The sequence below is a fragment of the Mastacembelus armatus genome, chromosome 19, assembly GCF_900324485.2.
Source record: "Mastacembelus armatus chromosome 19, fMasArm1.2, whole genome shotgun sequence".
Taxonomy (NCBI): domain Eukaryota; kingdom Metazoa; phylum Chordata; class Actinopteri; order Synbranchiformes; family Mastacembelidae; genus Mastacembelus; species Mastacembelus armatus.
This window is the reverse complement of record NC_046651.1, coordinates 12,577,463-12,595,296: the sequence shown is the minus strand read 5'-3', so window position 1 is coordinate 12,595,296 and position 17,834 is coordinate 12,577,463. Positions and strand designations below refer to the sequence as shown.

At 40.7% G+C, this 17,834-nt stretch overlaps 1 protein-coding gene across 1 annotated transcript; it reads left to right on the top strand.

The window, feature by feature from the left end:
- Positions 1–675: 675 nt before the first annotated feature.
- Positions 676–10,761, top strand: med1 (mediator complex subunit 1). The gene is made up of 16 exons (XM_026315424.1): positions 676–805; positions 2,051–2,157; positions 2,619–2,697; positions 2,879–2,933; positions 3,288–3,420; positions 3,587–3,615; positions 3,725–3,796; positions 4,018–4,092; positions 4,257–4,420; positions 4,560–4,671; positions 4,893–5,017; positions 5,124–5,251; positions 5,484–5,685; positions 5,800–5,895; positions 6,021–6,126; positions 6,214–10,761. The coding sequence occupies exons 1-16, from the start codon at positions 685–687 to the stop codon at positions 10,040–10,042; spliced, it is 5,433 nt and encodes a 1,810-aa protein (XP_026171209.1). The 5' UTR covers positions 676–684; the 3' UTR covers positions 10,043–10,761.
- Positions 10,762–17,834: the final 7,073 nt, after the last annotated feature.

The window sequence follows — 17,834 nt, the reverse complement described above, 5'->3', positions numbered from 1 at the left end:
GTACAATAGGCTCAGGTGTGTGTTTGTGCGTGCGTGTGTGTGTGTGTGTGGTATGCCGTGCAGGGCATGACTACATTTGCTGTTTAAAATTTCTTTATCTAGTGCGTGACTCACGTGACAGCTTTATATAAGAGATTATAAAGGTATAAATTGTAGGAATAAATAATCATCACATTAAGATATTGCATGTTCTGTTTTTGAAGTAAATTAACATGATTATTTCAACCTTCCTTGGGATTTTGGCGGTTCATTGCTCTTGGCAAATCATGAATCATTTACTTGGCGGCGATCGTGCGCCACCTGGAGTCTCCAACGTAGGCCACTAGAGTTTCTTTTTTAAACAGTCGAGATTTATTTTTTTAAGGTTTATATAGAGATAAAAACATAACAAGTCATATTTTACACTTAGATTTTGTTGATAAATAATATGAAATTGTTTTACAAATGTGCAAAGCTGGCAAAATCAAAACCTATTTAAGTGTGCCCGTCTAAAGGAGTACAAAATATATTATTCTAACGATAAAGACCGGGTCAAATGTATGTAAAGTGGATTAAAGTCTAAGTAGAAAACACCACACCAACTAGAAAGAGCGAAAGAGCGTTTGTGGCTGCCCCGCGTAGACAGGCCGGAACCCCGGATGGGGAAGCGGGGAGCAGGAGTCGGGAGCGGGGAAAGGGGGGACAATGGCGGCGGGGCCTGGTGTTTCTATGCAGAGCGGTAGCCCTGCAAGAGAACTTTCTTTGTCGACTCAGCAAGGAGCGACTCAGACACATGGAGAACGGGTTAAAACCGAAGAGGTAACAGGTAAGAAAATGGCTCGTGTGTTGTTTCTGTTTTGCTTGTTGTTATAAAATAAATAAAGGCGACTCAGGCTAGGTGCGGCTAACAGCTAACATTCTTTAGTTAGCTTAACGATAGCTTTTTCTGCATGTTTTTGACATATTAATTGTGCGGATTTACATTTGTCTGCGTACTTGTAAGACCCCAAAACGTTCCCTGGTAAAAGTTGGTGACAAGTTGGTGACACTGAACAGAGTGATGTTTTGGTGAAGTAGCTCGCTGTTAGCAGATAGCGTTAGCTGCCTTTTGTTGGCTAATGTTAGCTCAGAGTTAGCTAAAGTCGATAGCATCAACTTTGGAGAAACACTAACGTTTGGTGCCGTAAATGGGTCTGAAAGTTATATACTGGTACCTCACAAGTTTGCCCTACATTGACTAACTTGCAGTGTTGCTTCAAAATGCAGCTCGGCCTAGCTGTCTAATACGAAGTAGAACTGTAGAGGCTTATTATGACAGATTATAATAGCAAAACAGTTAGCCTCAGTTTGACTGGTCAGCCCGTCACTTTACGTCAATTAAATGCTAAACTAGGACAAACTGGAGACTTTTCTCAACAGGTAACAGATCTGATCGGAGCATGCAAAACGTGCAATGTGTCTACAAACATGTAATTAGGCAAAATGAAGGAGTAAAGCGTTTCCAGTGGCGTTTAAATGGAGCAATTTCTGCCTGCAATCAATAATAAACCCAACACAGAAAACTGCAGTAACAGTTTCAACTACATTTCAGAAATTATTAGGATGATCGTTTACACACCTGTATAAATGTTACCACTTTTTTTGTTCCAGTCATGGCAAGGTGTATTAATGCCCCAGCTAATGATGATTTACAGGAAATTTAAGTCGATGTTAATTTACTATTTGCTGAATAAGCAAAAACACTTGCATTTGTTTTGCTGTCATGCATAACAAAATGCCTGCATTGTTTATAACTGATTCCATATACTGTTCATTTCTCTTATTTTAGAAAATTGTTGTTTTTTTTTTTTTTTTTGCATTAATCTATGCACATATACTATGAGATTTAGGTCCTCTGTAGAGATGTTCAGTTTGTGCCATATGTTTTACATTTGTTGAAAACCAAATGAGTTTTCTACAAAGGACTGAGAGGATATGGAATTCAGGTTTTGATAACCTGTAAAATTTGAAGCATTACATGTGTACGAATTACATTTTTGTTCAACACTCATGTCTATTACATCTTTTTTAGAAGCAGAGAAGCAGAGTCGCATGGTTGCTCTGCTGGAGAGACTTCATGCTAAACACAATGCCTCACGACCATGGCAGGAGACCTGCAAGGTTGTTCGTCAGGCCATGGTGAGACCATGTTCTCTTAGAGAAAATAATCTGTTCAAATCCTCAAAGCATCACTTAAAATCACATAATTTACTTTCCGCACACTGGAAATGATGAATTAGTTTTGTACTTTTTTAGAGAAGCAGTTATTTTCAAAATAGCATTTAACACACACATACACTATAATCTATATAATGTTTATGGGCCCAACAGCCTTGTATCCTGAAAAGGTGTATTTAACAGTCCCTTGTGAGATCATGTTGACCTCTTTAATATGCATTTGTAGCAATTAATCACTTAATTGCATAAATAAGTTTTTACTTAAATAACTTCCCTCCTGGGCCAGTCAAACGATATTTAAATGTCTAACCTCCTGTGCTGACTAAGAGAATGAAAAACAAATTGGAAATCTTGTTAATTATGCACTTTCATTTGTGCTGTACTATTCTCTTATTTCTCTGTTTCCTCGCACTGTGTCCCAGGAGAAACGGAGTACGATGAATACCGCAGGTCACCAGCTCCTGCTCAGCTGCCTGGAAACCCTGCAGAAAGCGCTGAAAGGTGAACGCAGAAAAGCAAGAGTGTAGGGCAACATTTTCTATTAGGTGGTTATTTACCATCATTAGACTGTTGTAGGGTAAGCCTATTAGCAAATGTATTTAAAGATTTTGTAACTGTTAACTGAATACGTATGCTTCTTTTAACCGTATTTTAAAATGTTCTGTTTTGCCTTCTTTTTCAGTCTCATCACTGCCCTCCATGACAGATCGCTTAGAATCCATCGCGCGACAAAACATGTGAGTTTTTTTCCTTTTGTTCATGTTTTCTCGTCCATTTGTTGGGTTTCTCTCAGCAATGACTGACTAACAAGGTAACACTGACTCCAAGATATAGAGGCGTTCAGTTTGATGAAGACCTTTTTTTTTGTATTCAGCTGAGAATGATGTCACTGCATGAGACAGGGAGCTAATATTAAAACATTGTGGGTTATTGCTGTTGTTTAAACTTTTTTTTCTTTGTATTTATTGTGCACTTTGTAGGGCCTGCAAGAGTAATCACTGCACACTCAAAGAAAAATAAAAAAAAAGTGTTTGTGTCTATGTTATTGTGTTTTTTTTTGTTTGTTTGTTTGTTCTGTTTTCTCTGTGCAGGTTGGGCTCTCACCTCAGTCCATCTGGGACAGAGTGTTACATCACATCAGACATGTTTTATGTGGAGGTGCAGCTGGACACCAGTGGTGAGCTAGTAGATGTCAAAGTGGCCCATCAGGGAGAAAACCCTACGGTCAGTTTACTAAGACTTTGTCATTTTTAACTATGAGTTCTGTGCTTACTTATTGTAATTTAAGAATTTCTTCAAATAGTTCTCCCAAAGAAACAGTTTTCATTCATCCTGCAGTATTCACCAAAAGGTTATTATGTCAATCTTTCTTTGATTTGTTTGATCACAGAGTTGTCCTGAGCTGATTCAGCATCTAAGGTGAGCAGAAGCCACACATTTCACTGTAAACTCCCATATGATAAGATACCATAAACTATGTATCAAATTGTTTTTGTGTCTGAAAGCTGTCAAAATCACATCTTATCAGGGAGAAGAACTTTGAAGAGTTTTCCAAACATCTGAAGGGACTGGTTGACTTATACAAGCTCCCTGGAGACAAGTAAGTAGATTTCTAGGTTGTAAGGATGATTAGTTGAAGCCAGCCAGAAATGTTGAAAGATTGTTTTCTTGTTTTGACAAATGTTAGATTGACGTGATCTTGCACTGATCTCTCTACTTAAAGACAGTCATTTTAATAGATACAGATTCCTCAAGTCTTTATGTTTACTGCTCTGTTTGACAGTTCCATCTAATTATCTTGTTTTTTTTTCTGTCTTCCAGTAAACTGAAAACTAAGATGTATATAGCACTGCAATCTTTGGAGCTTGATCTGACAAAGATGATGCATATGTTTAGGTAAGTTTACAAAATCTTTTTTTGTTACATTGCACATCATCAATAAAAAAAAATTTTTGTGCAGGTTCATGCAACTTAAAGAGCTTTACAGATGATTAAATAGTTAATAAGACCGGAAATAGCATTTCTCTTTGCAATGCGATAATTTCGGACTTGTTTTTTAGGTTTGCAACCAATGCTAATACAGTGGAGACTATTCTTCATGGCAGTGTGGGACTACTGACAGCCAGGAGTGGTGGCCATCTAGTTTCACTTCAGTGTTACGTGTCCCCTTATGACATTTTTGAGGAGGGAACTGGCACACAGCTCAACTTAACCGACAACAGTGGTAAGTGTGTGGAGAATGTGGACAACAAGCATCTTTAAAAGATGAGCAACACAATATACACCAGCTACAAAACATTAGATTTGTAATTATCTTTGTATAAACCATCATGTCTATGTATGGGCACCTAAACTCTTTGCAGTGCCACGATCTCTGGGTGTCAGTGTCTCTGTGACAATAGAGGGAACCTCAGCTGTCTACAAGCTCCCAATTGCTCCTCTTATCACTGGATCCCACCCAGTGGACAACAAGGGGTAAGAAAATGCCTATTTTTATCAATGAACTTAAAATCCTATAGTGAACAACATCTACGTATTTATAAAAACCTGTGACATTCAGAAGAAAATTTGAACTTACTAATCATGAATAAAGGACTACTATTATTATGATAATGCAAATTTTTTTTTTTTTTTGTTATATTAGTAGACCTGTGCAGAGCAGGAGAGAGAGCTGATTTCATTTTTGTGCATTACAGGACACCTTCCTTTTCCACTGTGACCAATTCTAATTGTGTGGACCTACCAGCTTGTTTCTTCCTCAAGATGAACCGCCCCATGCCTTTCTCTCTGTCCTTTATTCAGAGAATGACCAATGCTACTTGTAAGTTTACCTAATCTGAGGACTGTGTATTTTTGTTTCATAAGTGTGTAACTAAAGCATAGTGCTGCTTGTTTTTGTTTTAATGGACCTCTCTTTCCTTGTTTAGCGATCCCAGTGTTTGAGACCTCCCCCAGCCTTTCACCTCTCTATCAGTTAATAGTCCAGAGCCAGCTCCAGCTCCTGGAGGAGGGCACTGCCACGCCACCACCCTCACACAACATGCACTTCTATTCTGTGAGCAGCCACACAGTACATACCCATATAACTTTTTTTTTTTAAACTTCATACTATCAATGAAAGTGTAGCTATTCTGTATGTAGTAACTATATTCAGGGGCTACAATTTCTAAAGAGAAATACAAAACACAGAATGAGTGAAAGTAAATGTATGCACAGAAACATAACCCCAAATTTCAGTTTGTTAATCCCGTTTGTATTAGAGAATTGCTTTCTTCATTCTTTCGCAGGTATTACCAGATCAACAGCACTGTTACTTCCTGAATGGCGATGCCCCGGTGCAAGACGGCCGTTCTCTTCAAGGAGCACTGGTGTCCAAGATCCCTTTCCGCCACCCAGCACAAGTGCCACTCCTGTTGGATATCATCCGTCACCAGGCTGCCTATAACACCTTGATTGGCAGCTGTGTGAAACGAACTTCCATCAAAGAAGGTGAGTATCTGGCTGGCAATTTAGTGTATATTTGGTCAATCAACCTCAACTACATGATACATGATGTGTTCAAAATGTTTGACGAATATAATATTTTTGCTGTTTTCCCCCCAGACAGTGCAGGCCTGCTACAGTTTGAAGTGTGTCCTCTTACCGACTCAAGTTTCAGTGTCTCTTTCCAGCATCCAGTCAATGAATCGTTAGTCTGTGGTAAGCACTAACTTTACAAAATCTCAGTTATAGCTAATGCTAGTGCTAGTGATATCACAGTAAGTAAATTGTTTAATTAATTAGTGTGTTGCTAATCTGAGACCGTTTTTCCATCTGACCCCTAGTGGTGATGGAGGTGATTGACTCCAGACAAGTATCCTGTAAGCTGTATAAAGGAATGTCAGATGCTCTGATCTGCACTGATGAATTCATCACCAAAGTGGTCCAGAGGTGAGAGTATATCATTTTGAGTACATAAATGTTGATACTATGTTTCTTAGAAGTAACGTAGGAAATTTTCCTCCCCCCATTCTATAGATGCATGTCCATTCCTGTAACCATGCGGGCCATTCGGAGAAAAGCAGAGACTATCCAGGCAGACACTCCAGCCCTCTCACTGATTGCACAGATGGTGAAGAATAACCTGCCACCCTCTGCTAGCCCCACCTACAACATGGCAGCAGGTGATGGACCTAACCCAGTGGGACTACCTGGGCTTACAGGGGGAAACACACCAACTGGGGGAGGCCCACCTGGAGGGCCCAATTTTACAGGTCCAATTACTTCTCTGTTTGGGATTTCCCAAACAGAGAGGCAAGCACAAGGAGAGTGCCTGTCACAAGGAGGGGTGTGTGGCCAGCAACAATTGCAGCAACAACAGCAAAGCCAAGGCCATTCAGATGACTACAGCAAAGTCACACAGAATCCCATCCTAACAAGTCTCTTACAGATAACTGGAAGTGTGGGTTCTAGTCCCAGCTCCCAAAATGCACCCCCACCTCACCAAACCCCACCACCAACATCCTCCCCTGCTAGCAACACTAAGAATCATCCTATGTTAATGAACTTGTTGAAAGACAACCCCACACAAGATTTTGCTACACTGTATGGTTCTAGCCCATTAGAGAGGCAGAATTCTTCATCTGGCTCCCCACGGACAGAGGGCATGGGTGGAACCTGCCCTGGAGGGAGCACAAAGGGGAAGAAGAAGCGTCCACGGACAACAGAAAAGGGTGGCATGTTGCCTGGAACAGCTGCAGGTGGTGGTTTAGGCATGAAATCACAACAGGCCTCTTCCATGGCACAGCATCACCAGCATCATCAAGTTACACACGAGGATGATTTCCACCGTGAGCTGCTTTCTATGGATGTGGACGCTTCTCAGAATTCTATTTTTGATGTTAACCTAACTGGTGATGGGCTAGACACACCACATAGCATCACTCCTGCACCTAGCCAATGTGGAACACCACCCTCTGGTCCCAGCATTCCTTATTCACAGTCTCATGTCCAGCCTCAGCAACAGCAACCCCCAGGCACTGTACCACCACGTATGGTCCGCCTCTCTAGTTCTGATAGCATTGGGCCTGATATCACAGAAATCTTGTCAGATTTGCCTGAGCAGCCTGGTAAAAGCAGTGGTGGCAGCCACGGGCCTCACCCCATTGGCAGTGGTGGGGAGGATGGAGGCCCCCTGGGTACTCCCATCCGTGACTCTTCCAGTTCAGGGCAGGGTAGTGCAGTATTTGACTCAGCAGACATTTTTAATACCAACAGCAATGAGAATACTTTCCCAGATGCTGCTGATCTGATTGCTGAGGCAGCTGCAACTGCTGCCACTCCCACCAGTGATTCCTCTTCCACCAACTTCTTCCCTGATGCTGCTGACTTCAACCCTGACCTCCTCACTTCGGGCCATGGCTTCCCCCAAAATTACTTTGATGACAGCTCTCCTAGTGCTGATGGAGACATGGACCTGGTCAAGGGTTTTGGGGGAGGCAGCCAGCAGAATACTCCATCTGGAACACCTCAGAATCCCACGCAACATGGTCAGAGTACCCCAGAACCCTCACTGAAAGACCCTTTTGATATGGGGATAGTTTTTGGAGGCAGCAGTGGTGGTGGCAAACCGCTTCTGGGGCAAGCTCCTGATCTGGGAGACACACATGGGGGAGGGTCGCAAAGTCCTCTCATGATGGGCCTTGGAGCAACATGTGGTGACTTTAAAAGCACAGAACCTAAACTTAAACCGCAACAGGGAATTATGCGAGCAAAGGATGAGAATGTGGGTAGTGGAGGAACCAGTTCTGGGATCGGAATAGGGAGCAGTTCAGTAGAGGGGAAACAAGTTAAACGTAGCAGGACACCATCAAGTGAGGGAAAGTCTAAAGATAAGCCTCCCAAACGCAAAAAGCTGGACCCTGATGGAAAATCCCCCTCTCACAGCTCAGGGGGAAGACCATACACGCCTCCCAGTGGTGGCTCAGGCTCTGGGGGAAGCATAAGTGGAGGAGGTTCAAAGTCTCCTGGTAGTTCAGGGCGCTCACAAACTCCTCCTGGTGGTGCCACGCCACCAATTCCAAAAATTACTATTCAGATCCCCAAAGGGACCATAACTGGGGGGAAAACTTCATCCCATAGTGGATATACCTCCAGCAGCTCAGCTACAAGCAGTACAGGAGGAACAGGGGGAACCAGCAGCAAAAGCCATCATTCTCATTCATCTTCCTCTGGGAAGATCAAGTCCAAGGAAGGCTCCATGACACAGGGCAACAGCTCCAAGCCAGGCAGTTCAGGGGTAGGTGGTGGAGGTGGGCCATCGCAATCTAAAGGGTCCTCCCAAGGAATGGGTGTTGGCAAACCAGGATCCTCTCCGATCACAAAACATGGTCTCTCTGGACCTGGGGGTAGTGGAAGTGGAATTGGAAGTGGGAATAAAATTAAGCCCCAGGGGGGCAAGCCTCCAGGGTCTCTCATGAATCCCAACATGAAGCCCAATATTTCCCCTTCTCATTCCCGTTCCAGTAGCTCTGGTGACAAATTATCATCCCCTATGAAAATGCAGCAATCCCAGGTTCCAGGAACACCTCCGTCTTCCAAGGCTAAATCGCCAATGGGCTCAGGGGGTAGCAGTTCTGGAGGGTCCAAGTCTTCTTCTAGTGGAGGAATGAGCTCTCAGAAGCCAATGGGTGGGAGCTCCACCTCAGGCTCTACATCATCCTCATCCTCCAGCTCGTCCTCAGGTTCCATGACTTTCTCAGGAGGCCCCCAGTCTCAGTATGGAAGTGGTGGAGGTGGAGGGGGAGGAGGGAGTGGAAGTGGTGGAGGTGGAGGAGGAAGTGGAGGTGGAAGTAGTGGAGGGCCTGGTCAAAACAATGCAAATAATCCCAACGCCAAAGGCAAGTCTCCCAGTCGGAACAAGAAACCCTCTCTTACAGCAGTCATAGATAAACTGAAGAGTGTTGGTGGAGGTGGAGTTGGAGAGGATGGGTGTGAGGTAGGGCCACCAGTAGGAGGAACTAGTTCCGGATCTACACCTGTTGGTGGTCCTGGAACTGCTCCTAGCAGTGGATCTTCTAACATGGGTCCTTCTAAGCATGCCTCATCCTCCCAAAGTGGGGATTATAAGCGGGAAAAATCAGATAAAGAGGCAAAAGCAAAAGTGTCGGGAGGGAACAGCGGAGATAAGAAGCTAATGGACCCAAAAACAGGAGGGGTAGGGACAACTGGGTTGGCCAAAATTATCATCAGCAAACCTGATGGTGGGTCACCAAGCATCAAGGCCAAAGTGACTCTTCAGAAAGCAGGGGAAGGATCTGCTGACTCTATGCGTCCCCAAATTTCAAGCCTAAAGGCATCCCCTCTCTTCAGTGGCTCTACTCCCAAGCATGACCGCTCCTCCCCAAGCCACAGCCGATCACCAGGGTACACTCCACTCAACCACGACAGCGAGAGCGAATCGGGCAGCAGTTCAGTGGCCGAAAAGTCCCACCAGAACAGCCCCAGCTCAGATGATGACCAGACAATACGCCCCCATCCCCCTCTTGACTACATGAGCCCCATCCCCCTTAGCTCAGGGGAGAAGCACAAGAAACACAAGAAGGAAAAGAAGAAGCAGAAAGAGAGAGAGCGAGAGAGGGACAGAGACCGAGATCGAGACAGGGACAAAGAGAAAAAGAAGTCTTCGATGTCCATGGGGCCATCCACACATCCAATCAAAACAGATAGTTGGTCCCGGTCACCCATTTCAGCTTCAGATTCATCTTTGTCCCTGCTGGGCTCAGAACGTCCATCCCGGCCTAGTCCAATGTATATGAGAAATGAAGATGATGACCTCATGGACTCAGCCCTCACTGGCAACCTTTAATTTCTTATTCTGACTCTTGTTTTCATCTTTTTACACATGCCTTTAAACACAGAAATTAAACTTCTATTTATTTAACTAAAGCCACAAATTGGAACTGGATATAAAAATGTTGTGGCTCTTTGAAAGAACATTTACATGGAAAAGCTGTGTTTTAATGTTATATTTTACTGTTTGAGTGTCAGTGTATAATGTTGCTACACTCATCCAAATTCAGAACCATTTTCCTTCATTAGGGAAAATGGATTTAAACAGTATATTTTTGGAAAAATCAACATTATTTTTGTCTTCACACACAAAATTTGTCTGATTTCATATTATTTTCACATTTATTACATCTGCCGCTGTTCATACATCGAGAGCACAGCAGAATGCCACTGTAGTGTATGTTGTTAAAATATGTCTGTTAAAAACAAGTATTCTAAAACAAGGAAGGTACAGTGTTCAGTTGACTTGTTTTTCAGATGCAGCTAGGATTTTTTAGGTTTTGATACATTTTAAACTGTTGATGTGTAAATTAGTAAGCAGCAGATGATGATAATGGAGGAAAAGAGATATGCTGGTAATCTGTAGAAATTGTGGAAGATTGAAATAAACATTTCACTTCTGGAAAAACTTTACCGTCCTAGTTCTGTAATTTAGGAAATCTGTAAAAACTACTTGGAACAATATTTGTTTTTCAGTATTTCACTTCCTGTTGAATAAAGAGTTGGTAGTCGTCAGCTCAGCTACAAAGCTGCACTAGATGGCAGCAGTGTATCAGACTGTTCAGTCTTTGTTAGCAAAATGACACGGTGTTTTTGGAATCAGTTCTGCACTCCCAGAGGTGATGCTTTGGTAGTTACAAGTTGAGAAAAACAAGGATATGATGGACATATTCAGTGTGTGGGTAGGCAGGCAACCTTTTGAGGTCTAATATATAGATGATTTTATTCTTTAATTGTTTTGAGGTTGTTTTAGAGTGTGACGGGGCTTCATGCCTGTGCAAACAAAAGCACACATAAGCTTAGCAGTGAATATTAAATGTGAGCAGACCACATATGGCAGGAAAACAGGAGTATAAATGCCTGTATAGACAGAAAAAAGGACATTCTACCCCAACCCCCAAGTGACATGAAGCCAGATGTGGCGCCAAGGCTCCCAGTCAGCTGATCAATTGACCTATCGTCTCACCTTTCTCCAGTTCTGCTGACTGGGCTGCTTTTTTGCAGAACCTCCTGCTAAATTGCTTTGCTAACATAAATAAATGGAGCCTCTTTATGATAAAAAGATTTTTTTACTGTAGATTGCCCTGGAGAATGACAGGACTCTTAGCTCAAATGGCAGCTTTCTTTTTTTCAAGCTTTCTTGTGCCAATTTTAAAAAACAAAAACAAAAAGCTGTTATATTGGATATTGGATATATTGGATAAAATGTTATATTGTATACATATTGTTTGCTAAATAGAAATTAGAAAAAAAAAGTAAAAGTCAAGATGATAAAACAGAGGGACAACGTTATGGTTAATAATATAAGCCAATAGATTCAGCTCATTGGTGCACAATTTCGCATCGTCACATGCGACTACATCCTCACGGTCCTCAATTACTCATTTTTACTAGAGGTTGTAATAAAAAGAAAGCCCTCCACAGGACTTTGATTTTATGTTCATGTTGCTGTAAAATCTAATTTCAATATTGAATCAATAATTCACACTTGGGTCTGAATTTGTCACTTTCACTCAACCATAGTGACCACATCAGATTAATTTATATTAAAATGATAGCAGAAAGCCTTCAGCCATGGAGATTCCTTTAATTATTAAAAATGTATGGATTTTTAATTTTTAAGGAAGTCTGATTTAGGTGATTGAGATCTAACCTTCTTTATATGCTCTTTTAAAATCAGTGTCAAATACTACCAAGCACTTCATTACAATTAATGTCTTAGTTTCCAGGTCTATTCAGCCAATTTGTTAAATACCAAGAAACTAAAAGAAAGCCTGAGACTGCAAGTTGCTCCTTGGCTCTCTATTCAACCTGTCAACCTTTTCAAAACGCTGACCTGGTTGTCTTTTACAGCTTAGCTAATTTCTCTATTGTCGATCCCGCCACTCAAACTCCATCAGCCAGCTTTACACTAGGTCTTACTGTTTTTTCCTTTTTTCTTAAACTTATCATTTCCCAAACACAAACCGGAGGCTGACTGCAGGTCTCAGAGATGTTACTGAGCTGCTATAACAACTGCTTTAAAGCAAACTTCATTTTCCCTAGTTTTTCAAGTTCTATTATTTTCAGCATGGGTTTGTCATTTTCTAAAATGTGCTTAAGACTAAATTAATTGATTAATTACAGAGTACTTTCTAATGCAACATTTCTACACTATTATGTTTGCTTTGATGTTTAATTCAGCTTTAAAATATGTCAGTGTGGTTCTGTGCATGACCACTAAGACATGCACTATGCATGTCAGTCTGTCCACCATGCTGATCCAAATATGTCAACAACTATTTAAGGGACCGGCATGACATTTTGTATTAATGACTTCTTATCTAGTGCCATGTTGAGGTTTATATTTTTTGGTTTTAAGCAGAAAATGTTTAGTTATTCCAATATGTCAGTATGAAGAAATACATGCAAATAAATATGTATATAAAATTCTGTTATACTCCGTGCTAAGCAGCAAATGATAGCATGCTAATTTAGATAACACTGTGAGCATGTTAGTATACTGACATTAGCATTTAAGCTTAAGTACAACCACTGGGAGCTCATGACTGTAGACTTCTCGTCTTGTTAAGCTGTGTTAGCCTTTTTAAATGCAGTGGTTAAAAAAAACACACACAACCTGCCAAGGATTTTCAGTGCTCTCCATATTCATTTATGCATTGATTTTCCATGTTTGTCTCTAATTACTGTTGTCCATTGCAAAATCTTCTTTGGCACCAATGAAAATATCCTGACTAAATTTTATTTGCAGGTGATTCTAAGTGCCAATCTCCCTCCCCCTTTATTCATTTTATTTTCTTTTATTATCTTAGCCATGTCCCTACATACATTCCTCTCTCTATGGTTAGCTCCCGTTTTGCCTTACAAGTTTGTTTTGAACTCTTTATGGATAGAGTTTTAATGGTATAATTTGGCTATAAAAAAGATTAGGATAGTATGTGTTTCAGACCCATCGAGTTTTTGCGGGTGTAGAGATTTGCTTCATCGCAAGCATGGGAGACATAAAAGATGCAGACACAGAGTTGAGTTCAGCAAATTGCCATCTCCCTTCAGCACATAAGGTAGGGCTGCAGTTTATGGCTGCTGATGAGCTGTATAGCATGGAAATAACCTCCCAGCTTATCCTGTAGATAAGCAAGCAAGAGGGGGGCAGTCATTTGCCAGTTAGTTAAGCTTTATAGCTGCACACAGTCAGCTTTCGTAGGCAACAGAGGAAAAGGGGGTGAGAACAGGGATAAAAAGAAGAGGAAGTAAGAAAGAAAGGCAAAGGAAGCAGGGAGGAGAAGAGAGTGAAGATGTATTTTCAGCCCGAGTGCTGCATCCTTAGCTAAGGATGTTATTATAGCGAGAGCCACAGACAAACTCCAGTTTATGCTCTCTGGAGTTCAGCAGCAGCTTATGACGTGGAAGCAGTGCAACATTTTAACACATTTTGTAGTTTCATTTTAACGGTTTAACACATTTTTATTTACATGTTTCATCAAATGAGCCATGAAAATTGTGGATTCATTTATTGATGTGTAATTTATTTCTCTGAAGGAAAAAATGTTTTTCTCGTTCATCGGAAGCTTGCAATGTTATTTCAAATGGAAAAAAAATAAAAGCAGAGTCATGTTTTATATTCATGACCTTATGTGTTTATGATTGGGTGTCTTTGATGGTCAAAATGCTTCAGAGTTACTGAGGCAAACGATAATACGTTTTCAGCACCATGGAGAGTTCCAGCTAACTCACTGGGCCTACTGTACATGCAGTACTGAACTGAGAGGTAAGGACAAGATCAAGGCTTTTGTCTTTCATTTGCCCAATTGTTGCCTACATTAAAAAATGTTGAAAATGTTTCAAACTTTTTTCTTTACCTTGGAAATAACAAAAGACAAAAAAATCAGGGCCATTTACTGGCCTACCAAGGGCTTTTTTTTATAGTTGCAAGTGGACCTTGGGATAATAAGTCATTTATTTGTCTATCAATACAACATTGGTTTTTAATCTGGTCATGTCATTAGTGTTTCTCTCCGTTTCATGTTCTATGTAAGCCAAAATTAATAATGGCCAATAGTTTAAATGGTAAGGCCACTGTATCTGTGCTTGAGTGGATCATTTGACCTGCGTCCTCGACTCGTTTCTTCTGTCAGTAACTATATTTCAGCACGATAATATTCTACGTCTGTAAGGTTATCTGTAACACTCAATAAAAAGAAATGGGTGTCTATTGTCAATTTATTTCCGTGGGGACAGGGTGTGAGTCAGCAAATGGTAGCAGCAACCCTCTTTTGGCACACAAATCCCCACTGTCAGTCTGGCCACCTGCCCATCCTCTCTGCCTCTCTGCTCTCTTTCCATCTCTCTCACACACACACTCATAGAATGACTGCTGCTGAGAACACATCTTTCCAATGGCTCTCACTGAAAAAAATATTACCGTATTACTTCTTTCAGGGTATCCTATGGGTGTGCTTCTCCATCCTGGGCTTATAGAGAATTTACTTTTCTTTATGGGATAATAGCTCCTAAGATTCTACTATATTACTCCAGAGAGGATTTTTGCTGTAATGCTCCCTTAAAATATAGTACTGTTAGACAAAAACACAATGTAGTTATTTGTCTACAAGGACATATAAACATGCATATAATGTTATACATATTACATTTCTCTTTGGCTTTCATCTAAGATATAATATCGGTTTTTTCTACCATAGTTGGAAAGATGAAACCAAATGTTGCTTATAAGGTGGATAGGAGATGGTCTTCAGTGCTTTCAAATATTTGCAATTCTGAGCTAAAATGTGCTCACGTATAAACAGACTCTCACCAGGTCAAAGAAACAGCAACACATTGATTCGCTGGCATGTAGTCCTGTTCATTTTAGCTAATAGCACCAAAACCATGGCAAACATCCATATATGCAGGCACACACACATTTTCAGACACTGCTTGGCACAGTAGATCTCCCTCTGGAGCTAAATATAGCTGGTTCATTTGTTTAGCAAATTATCTGAATCTGGCTTTCTGTCACATTTGTATCGAAATCTTGCAAGATACCCCTAGGATATGATGCATGTATATCTCAGGATAAATGGCAATTTTAACCTTATGACTTGTCTGTACCGGTGCTTCCACCAGGTTAAAGTTTCCAAATACTTGCTGAACAAATGCCATTCCAATAATCCAAAGCTTTCAAAGTACCACTGTGTCTTAGTGTCACACAGCTGCTAGAATGTCTGCACACTCAATCTCAAATCTCAAGTGTGTTTGGTTGTAAATACGGCTAAACACTTGGCACAGTTTCCCCTGTCACAGTGACCCAAATCTGGAAGGATAAAAACTACATTATGCTACAGTTTAGTATCAGATGACAGGCATTTTGTAAGTAGAGTTTATGATGAGATCAACTTTATTCATCCCCAAAGGAAAATGTATTATTATTGTTGTTATCATTATTATATTTATAATAATAATATTTATATTTATTATCATTACATTGGTTATCAATATAATACACTTCATATGTAGCTTATGTGTACTGCTCCATCACATCATGCAAAGTGTGTCTAGTGCCGATCAGTGCCATCATATATATTTCTATACCTTGGTTAACTACATTATATTCATTTATCCTGGACTGTTCACTGAGCATGTAATGATCCACATTACCCATAATTACTGTAAGGCAGCACATAATATTTTTTCTTATTATAATAATTATAATAAGGTCAGAATCATTTCCATATAACCAGGTTAAGGTCAGACAATGTAATTTCTTGTTTATTCATTTCATTTTTTTATAATGAGGTTACAGTCTGGGCTGTGTACCACCATTCTCTGAGTCTCAAATTTGACACTTAAGCCCTCTCTGTGTGTTCACAGCATCTTGTAAGTTTCTGCAGCAGTGACATTTCCATCCCTCCATCCATCCATTTTCTATACCTGCTTATTCCTTAACCAGGGTCACAGTGATCTGCTGGAGCCTATCCCAGCTCTATTTCGGGTGAAAGGCAGGGGTACACCCTGGACAGGTCAGTGACATTTCCATTTCTTATAATCAGATGACATATTACATAACAGTTTTTCTAGTAATGCCTGTAATGGTTTTCTATTGGCATTGTTGAAAAGAAAGACGTTCTCTCATGTCATCTTGGGAGTTGCAGTTCTTTTGTGGATATCTTACACATTTACATTTATCTTAATTCTGGTGTAACGTGTCTAACAATCTGCTGTACGACATGGGTTCAGTTCAGTTTCAGTTTTCACACTATCATTAGAATCTAACACATGAATATAGAGAAACACATGTGTATCAAAAACATATATCCACCACACAAACACACACACACACACATCAAATCCAGTGGAAAAAAAAAAAAAAGTATGCCATGAATTCCACAAGGAGCATGCTTATGGTGAAAAACCCTGCAAAGTGATGAATAAAAAACAAGGCTGTTTCGCACATGAGCAAACGTTTGCTTGTTACATTATGAAAGAGGTTTGTCTCCTATCAGATATTAGTAGGTTAATGTTTGACCCAGTTACAGCATGACTCTGTGGATGTTCATCACATCAAAGAGTTTAAATTAAGCTTTCTCATTTAAATAGAAAAGGATCCTTAAAATAATGCATTTTTCTCTTACAGCTTCAAACAAGACTAACTGACATTTTTTTGTCCTCATGAGACAACAAAATATGTATGTTGTCCTCTGCTTTCATATCCCTTGGTGTTCAGATGACTAGATTCTACTCATTAAGTTTAAACTATGATGGTTCTGCGCCAAGGCTTAATTGGGAGGCAAGAGAGTTGCATCCTAAACCCTGCTGCACATGTCAAGATCATATACAACCTGCCTGATTTTACACAGACAAGTGCAAGATACTGAGAATCGGTTGTTGTGACCAAATCAGGACTCACAACCTAAGTCGTGCAGTGTCTTTGTGCCTAAATGTATGCTACATGGATCACAGTATGCAGCTACAGAAAGGGTCTTATTTTGTTCTGTAATCCATAGATGATCACTGTAACCAAATACTCCTTTATTATTACTGCAGAGAAAAATCTGTTCTGAATTGTGGCCAAACAGTACCACATGGGAACCTGTCAGACTCCAGATAAACCACAGCCCAAGCAGAGCCTAACAAAAGCACCTTAAAGCAAAAACAAAACTCTCTGGCCACCCTGCGCAGAGAAACAGCTGACCTCAGCTGCCTCACCAGACTGCCTGCTGCAGGACGGTTTCACTTCCACTGGAAATACAGTAGATGAGAAACAAAGTCGATGTAGATGAGGAGCGATGATAAGCAAACAAGAGGGAGTGTAAAGAGTCTCAGGTTTAAAAATAAAAGAGTAGAAGAAAAAAGGATACATAGAGAAGAATAAATAGCATGGAGTTATGCTAATTTGAGTGGATGGGGAGATTAAACACAGTCATATCAGAGCGGTGCCTTCCAGAAACAGGGCCCTAATCCTGCTTTCTTGCTCCTAGCAGCTCCACTTTATACACATAACGTACAAGCACACACATGCACATTCACTCGTGCTCGTTCCTTTACTGAAGCTGGTATTCAGTGAACGGTCCATGTTTTGTTTTAGGTGACGG

Coding starts and splice junctions, on each gene's coding strand:
- med1 (XM_026315424.1), top strand. CDS start 685: ATGGCGGCGGGGCCTGGTGTTTCTATGCAGAGCGGTAGCCCTGCAAGA. Junction 2,158..2,618: donor AGGTTGTTCGTCAGGCCATG/GTGAGACCATGT, acceptor ACTGTGTCCCAG/GAGAAACGGAGTACGATGAA. Junction 6,127..6,213: donor ATCACCAAAGTGGTCCAGAG/GTGAGAGTATAT, acceptor CCCATTCTATAG/ATGCATGTCCATTCCTGTAA.